The 8,340-nt window shown below is 45.8% G+C and overlaps 1 protein-coding gene across 1 annotated transcript in view; it reads left to right on the forward strand.

Annotated features, from left to right (window-relative positions):
- Positions 1-3,212: 3,212 nt before the first annotated feature.
- The window catches only part of LOC142188584 (glycogen [starch] synthase, liver-like), a gene marked incomplete at its 3' end in the record, with an annotated part of 29,824 nt that continues 24,696 nt past the window's right edge, over positions 3,213-8,340 (forward strand). The window contains exon 1 of the mRNA XM_075261876.1: positions 3,213-3,458. Within this exon, the coding sequence (XP_075117977.1) occupies positions 3,338-3,458 (121 nt within the window). The remainder of the gene's footprint in view (positions 3,459-8,340) is intronic.

The following is an 8,340-nucleotide window of genomic DNA, read 5'->3' on the forward strand; positions in this document are numbered from 1 at the left end:
GCTGACAATCTAATCTCTATATCACACACAATGTATCACTCCCATCATCCCTGACCCCAGGAGCTGACAATCTAATCTCTATGTCACACAAAACAAATCAATCCTGCAAATGTGACCAGCCTCAGGACTGGAAGATAACTGTACACTTTATGAGAAAATAGAGCACATTACCATCATGTCTCCATTTTTTATCTAATTCAGTAAAAGTTACAAAGTAACCTGAAATAATACAACAGATTATACAGTCACCACTAGAGGGAGCTCACTACATACAGATTATACAGTCACCACTAGGAGGCTCTCACTACATACAGATTATACAGTCACCACTAGGAGGAGCTCACTACATACAGATTATACAGTCACCACTAGGAGGCTCTCACTACATACAGATTATACAGTCACCACTAGGAGGAGCTCACTACATACAGATTATACAGTCACCACTAGAGGGAGCTCACTACATACAGATTATACAGTCACCACTAGGAGGCTCTCACTACATACAGATTATACAGTCACCACTAGGAGGAGCTCACTACATACAGATTATACAGTCACCACTAGGGGGAGCTCACTACATACAGATTATACAGTCACCACCAGGGGGAGCTCACTACATACAGATTATACAGTCACCACTAGGAGGAGCTCACTACATACAGATTATACAGTCACCACTAGGGGGCGCTCACTACATACAGATTATACAGTCACCACTAGGGGGCGCTCACTACATACAGATTATACAGTCACCACTAGGGGGAGCTCACTACATACAGATTATACAGTCACCACTAGGGGGAGCTCTCTACATACAGATTATACAGTCACCACTAGGAGGAGCTCACTACATACAGATTATACAGTCACCACTAGGGGGAGCTCATTACATACAGATTATACGGTCACCACTAGGGGGCGCTCACTACATACAGATTATACAGTCACCACTAGGGAGTGCTCACTACATACAGATTATACAGTCACCACTAGGAGGAACTCACTACATACAGATTATACAGTCACCACTAGGGGGAGGAGCTCACTACATACAGATTATACAGTCACCACTAGAGGGAGCTCACTACATACAGATTATACAGTCACCACTAGGGGGAGCTCACTACATACAGATTATACAGTCACCACTAGAGGGAGCTCACTACATACAGATTATACAGTCACCACTAGGAGGCTCTCACTACATACAGATTATACAGTCACCACTAGGAGGAGCTCACTACATACAGATTATACAGTCACCACTAGGGGGAGCTCACTACATACAGATTATACAGTCACCACCAGGGGGAGCTCACTACATACAGATTATACAGTCACCACTAGGAGGAGCTCACTACATACAGATTATACAGTCACCACTAGGGGGCGCTCACTACATACAGATTATACAGTCACCACTAGGGGGCGCTCACTACATACAGATTATACAGTCACCACTAGGGGGAGCTCACTACATACAGATTATACAGTCACCACTAGGGGGAGCTCTCTACATACAGATTATACAGTCACCACTAGGAGGAGCTCACTACATACAGATTATACAGTCACCACTAGGGGGAGCTCTCTACATACAGATTATACGGTCACCACTAGGGGGCGCTCACTACATACAGATTATACAGTCACCACTAGGGAGTGCTCACTACATACAGATTATACAGTCACCACTAGGAGGAACTCACTACATACAGATTATACAGTCACCACTAGGGGGAGGAGCTCACTACATACAGATTATACAGTCACCACTAGAGGGAGCTCACTACATACAGATTATACAGTCACCACTAGGAGGAGGTCACTACATACAGATTATGCAGTCACCACTAGGGGGAGCTCACTACATACAGATTATACAGTCACCACTAGGGGGAGCTCAGTATATACAGATTATACAGTCACCACTAGGGGGAGCTCACTACATACAGATTATACAGTCACCACTAGGGGGAGCTCACTACATACAGATTATACAGTCACCACTAGGGGGAGCTCACTACATACAGATTATACAGTCACCACTAGGAGGAGCTCACTACATACAGATTATACAGTCACCACTAGGGGGAGCTCACTACATACAGATTATACAGTCACCACTAGGGGGAGCTCACTACATACAGTATATACAGTCACCACTAGGGGGAGCTCACTACATACAGTATATACAGTCACCACTAGGAGGAGCTCACTACATACAGATTATACAGTCACCACTAGGAGGAGCTCACTACATACAGATTATACAGTCACCACTAGGGGGAGCTCACTACATACAGATTATACAGTCACCACTAGGGGGAGCTCACTACATACAGTATATACAGTCACTACTAGGAGGAGCTCACTACATACAGATTATACAATCACCACTAGGAGGAGCTCACTACATACAGATTATACAGTCACCACTAGGAGGAGCTCACTACATACAGATTATACAGTCACCACTAGGAGGAGCTCACTACATACAGATTATACAGTCACCACTAGGAGGAGCTCACTACATACAGATTATACAGTCACCACTAGGAGGAGCTCACTACATACAGATTATACAGTCACCACTAGGAGGAGCTCACTACATACAGATTATACAGTCACCACTAGGGGGAGCTCACTACATACAGATTATACAGTCACCACTAGTGGGAGTTTATTATATATTGACTTCAGTCAGCAGACTACAGTAGGATTTTTGTCTCTAGGCTCTGCTATATTGAATTGTTCATACAATTAAAACGGAGGTGTGGCTAAATTTTGGCCTAGATTGACAATCGGGTTGGTGCAACACTGAATCTGCAGGGATACATTGATGGAATTGGATATGGCTGTATCATAGATATATAGAGTACACCTGTCATCACCTTGTGACTGTACCTGAGGCCTTGTCTCCAATTCAGACTCCTATGATCATTTATTGTCTGAGTTCTGTGCTCTGTTATATAAGGAGATGATAGTTAATAATTCTCAGTTTTTCTGTCACATCAAACATGTAGTTACAGGACGCTGCCACCGCCCCTCACTATTGGGTATTGATCGGCCCTTGGGTTCATACAACTCAAGGTTTTTGTGCTGGCTGGGGGCCAGGGGAGGATTTGGCTGCTGACTGTGCAGCGACCTCTGATCAGCTTGTGGGGGGGATCTGTCCACTTAGGCCCTTGTGGGATTTGGTTGTGTGTGTAATGCGTGGTGTCAGCTGTAAGCCCCGGATTATCCTGGAAAGGGACTCTCCTCAATCTCTTATGTCTTAGAGAGGCAAAATCTTGGGCACAGGCTGCTCCGCTCCGCACCTTCGCAGGACACCATGCCGCTCAGCAGGTCCCTCTCCGTCACCTCCCTCAATGGCCTCCCACAGTGGGATGAAGAGGATCTCCCCATAGAAGATCTCCTGCTCTTTGAAATTTCATGGGAGGTCACCAACAAAGGTAACCAAAAGGGAGCAAAAGAGGGGGTAACCCTGATAGAAATGCAAGGGTTACATGGGCACACCACCTAAGGAATAATAGGAAGAGGCTCGTGGAGAGTAGTTAGCATCTACCTGGTCTTAAATGACTGATAACAGATAGTAATAGATTGTATTCCCCTGTCCTACAGTCGGCCTCTCCCCTCCTGACATGGCTGATAACAGATAGTAATAGATTGTATTCCCCTGTCCTACAGTCGGCCTCTCCCCTCCTGACATGGCTGATAACAGATAGTAATAGATTGTATTCCCCTGTCCTACAGTCGGCCTCTCCTCTCCTGACATGGCTGATACCAGATAGTAATAGATTGTATTCCCCTGTCCTACAGTCGGCCTCTCCTCTCCTGACATGGCTGATAACAGATAGTAATAGATTGTATTCCCCTCTCCTACAGTCGGCCTCTCCTCTCCTGACATGGCTGATAACAGATAGTAATAGATTGTATTCTCCTGTCCTACAGTCGGCCTCTCCTCTCCTGACATGGCTGATAACAGATAGTAATAGATTGTATTCCCCTGTCCTACAGTCGGCCTCTCCTCTCCTGACATGGCTGATAACAGATAGTAATAGATTGTATTCCCCTGTCCTACAGTCGGCCTCTCCTCTCCTGACATGGCTGATAACAGATAGTAATAGATTGTATTCCCCTGTCCTACAGTCGGCCTCTCCTCTCCTGACATGGCTGATAACAGATAGTAATAGATTGTATTCCCCTGTCCTACAGTCGGCCTCTCCTGACATGGCTGATAACAGATAGTAATAGATTGTATTCCCCTGTCCTAAAGTCGGCCTCTCCCCTCCTGACATGGCTGATAACAGATAGTAATAGATTGTATTCCCCTGTCCTACAGTCGGCCTCTCCTGACATGGCTGATAACAGATAGTAATAGATTGTATTCCCCTGTCCTACAGTCGGCCTCTCCTCTCCTGACATGGCTGATAACAGATAGTAATAGATTGTATTCTCCTGTCCTACAGTCGGCCTCTCCTCTCCTGACATGGCTGATAACAGATAGTAATAGATTGTATTCCCCTGTCCTACAGTCGGCCTCTCCCCTCCTGACATGGCTGATAACAGATAGTAATAGACTGTATTCTCCTGTCCTACAGTCGGCCTCTCCTCTCCTGACATGGCTGATAACAGATAGTAATAGATTGTATTCCCCTGTCCTACAGTCGGCCTCTCCTCTCCTGACATGGCTGATAACAGATAGTAATAGATTGTATTCTCCTGTACTACAGTCGGCCTCTCCTGACATGGCTGATAACAGATAGTAATAGATTGTATTCCCCTGTCCTACAGTCGGCCTCTCCTCTCCTGACATGGCAGATAACAGATAGTAATAGATTGTATTCCCCTGTCCTACAGTCGGCCTCTCCTCTCCTGACATGGCAGATAACAGATAGTAATAGATTGTATTCCCCTGTCCTACAGTCGGCCTCTCCTGACATGGCTGATAACAGATAGTAATAGATTGTATTCCCCTGTACTACAGTCGGCCTCTCCCCTCCTGACAGGTAAGATAACAGATAGTAATAGATTGTATTCCCCTGTCCTACAGTCGGCCTCTCCCCTCCTGACATGGCTGATAACAGATAGTAATAGACTGTATTCTCCTGTCCTACAGTCGGCCTCTCCTCTCCTGACATGGCTGATAACAGATAGTAATAGATTGTATTCCCCTGTCCTACAGTCGGCCTCTCCTCTCCTGACATGGCAGATAACAGATAGTAATAGATTGTATTCCCCTGTCCTACAGTCGGCCTCTCCTGACATGGCTGATAACAGATAGTAATACATTGTATTCCCCTGTCCTACAGTCGGCCTCCCCTGACATGGCTGATAACAGATAGTAATAGATTGTATTCCCCTGTCCTACAGTCGGCCTCTCCTGACATGGCTGATAACAGATAGTAATAGATTGTATTCCCCTGTCCTACAGTCGGCCTCTCCTCTCCTGACATGGCAGATAACAGATAGTAATAGATTGTATTCCCCTGTCCTACAGTCGGCCTCCCCTGACATGGCTGATAACAGATAGTAATAGATTGTATTCCCCTGTAGTACAGTCGGCCTCTCCTCTCCTGTCATGGCTGATAACAGATAGTAATAGATTGTATTCTCCTGTTCTACAGTCGGCCTCTCCTCTCCTGACATGGCTGATAACAGATAGTAATAGATTGTATTCCCCTGTCCTACAGTCGGCCTCTCCTCTCCTGACATGGCTGATAACAGATAGTAATAGATTGTATTCTCCTGTCCTACAGTCGGCCTCTCCTGACATGGCTGATAACAGATAATAATAGATTGTATTCCCCTGTACTACAGTCGGCCTCTCCTGTCATGGCTGATAACAGATAGTAATAGATTGTATTCCCCTGTCCTACAGTCGGCCTCCCCTGACATGGCTGATAACAGATAGTAATATATTGTATTCCCCTGTCCTACAGTCGGCCTCCCCTGACATGGCTGATAACAGATAGTAATATATTGTATTCCCCTGTCCTACAGTCGGCCTCTCCTGACATGGCTGATAACAGATAGTAATAGATTGTATTCCCCTGTCCTACAGTCGGCCTCTCCTCTCCTGACATGGCTGATAACAGATAGTAATAGATTGTATTCCCCTGTCCTACAGTCGGCCTCTCCTCTCCTGACATGGCTGATAACAGATAGTAATAGATTGTATTCCCCTGTCCTACAGTCGGCCTCTCCTCTCCTGACATGGCTGATACCAGATAGTAATAGATTGTATTCCCCTGTCCTACAGTCGGCCTCTCCTCTCCTGACATGGCTGATAACAGATAGTAATAGATTGTATTCCCCTGTCCTACAGTCGGCCTCTCCTCTCCTGACATGGCTGATAACAGATAGTAATAGATTGTATTCCCCTGTCCTACAGTCGGCCTCTCCTCTCCTGACATGGCTGATAACAGATAGTAATAGATTGTATTCTCCTGTACTACAGTCGGCCTCTCCTGACATGGCTGATAACAGATAGTAATAGATTGTATTCCCCTGTCCTACAGTCGGCCTCTCCTGACATGGCTGATAACAGATAGTAATACATTGTATTCCCCCGTCCTACAGTCGGCCTCCCCTGACATGGCTGATAACAGATAGTAATAGATTGTATTCCCCTGTCCTACAGTCGGCCTCCCCTGACATGGCTGATAACAGATAGTAATAGATTGTATTCTCCTGTCCTACAGTCGGCCTCTCCCCTCCTGACATGGCTGATAACAGATAGTAATAGATTGTATTCCCCTGTCCTACAGTTGGCCTCTCCTCTCCTGACATGGCAGATAACAGATAGTAATAGATTGTATTCCCCTGTCCTACAGTCGGCCTCCCCTGACATGGCTGATAACAGATAGTAATAGATTGTATTCCCCTGTAGTACAGTCGGCCTCTCCTCTCCTGTCATGGCTGATAACAGATAGTAATAGATTGTATTCTCCTGTTCTACAGTCGGCCTCTCCTCTCCTGACATGGCTGATAACAGATAGTAATAGATTGTATTCTCCTGTTCTACAGTCGGCCTCTCCTCTCCTGACATGGCTGATAACAGATAGTAATAGATTGTATTCCCCTGTCCTACAGTCGGCCTCTCCTCTCCTGACATGGCTGATAACAGATAGTAATAGATTGTATTCCCCTGTCCTACAGTCGGCCTCTCCTCTCCTGACATGGCTGATACCAGATAGTAATAGATTGTATTCCCCTGTCCTACAGTCGGCCTCTCCTCTCCTGACATGGCTGATAACAGATAGTAATAGATTGTATTCCCCTGTCCTACAGTCGGCCTCTCCCCTCCTGACATGGCTGATAACAGATAGTAATAGATTGTATTCCCCGGTCCTACAGTCGGCCTCTCCTCTCCTGACATAGCTGATAACAGATAGTAATAGATTGTATTCTCCTGTCCTACAGTTGTCCTCTCCCCTCCTGACATGGCTGATAACAGATAGTAATAGATTGTATTCCCCTGTCCTACAGTCGGCCTCTCCTGACATGGCTGATAACAGATAGTAATAGATTGTATTCCCCTGTCCTACAGTCCGCCTCTCCTGACATGGCTGATAACAGATAGTAATAGATTGTATTCTCCTGTCCTACAGTCGGCCTCTCCTCTCCTGACATGGCTGATAACAGATAGTAATAGATTGTATTCCCCTGTCCTACAGTCGGCCTCTCCCCTCCTGACATGGCTGATAACAGATAGTAATAGATTGTATTCTCCTGTCCTACAGTCGGCCTCTCCTCTCCTGACATGGCTGATAACAGATAGTAATAGATTGTATTCCCCTGTCCTACAGTCGGCCTCTCCTCTCCTGACATGGCTGATAACAGATAGTAATAGATTGTATTCCCCTGTCCTACAGTCGGCCTCTCCTGACATGGCTGATAACAGATAGTAATAGATTGTATTCTCCTGTCCTACAGTCGGCCTCTCCTCTCCTGACATGGCTGATAACAGATAGTAATAGATTGTATTCCCCTGTCCTACAGTCGGCCTCTCCCCTCCTGACATGGCTGATAACAGATAGTAATAGATTGTATTCTCCTGTCCTACAGTCGGCCTCTCCTCTCCTGACATGGCGGATAACAGATAGTAATAGATTGTATTCTCCTGTCCTACAGTCGGCCTCTCCTCTCCTGACATGGCTGATAACAGATAGTAATAGATTGTATTCTCCTGTCCTACAGTCGGCCTCTCCTCTCCTGACATGGCTGATAACAGATAGTAATAGATTGTATTCTCCTGTCCTACAGTCGGCCTCTCCTCTCCTGACATGGCTGATAACAGATAGTAATAGATTGTATTCTCCTGTCCTACAG

This window comes from Leptodactylus fuscus, unplaced genomic scaffold (assembly GCF_031893055.1).
Source record: "Leptodactylus fuscus isolate aLepFus1 unplaced genomic scaffold, aLepFus1.hap2 HAP2_SCAFFOLD_554, whole genome shotgun sequence".
In the NCBI taxonomy this organism is placed as follows: domain Eukaryota; kingdom Metazoa; phylum Chordata; class Amphibia; order Anura; family Leptodactylidae; genus Leptodactylus; species Leptodactylus fuscus.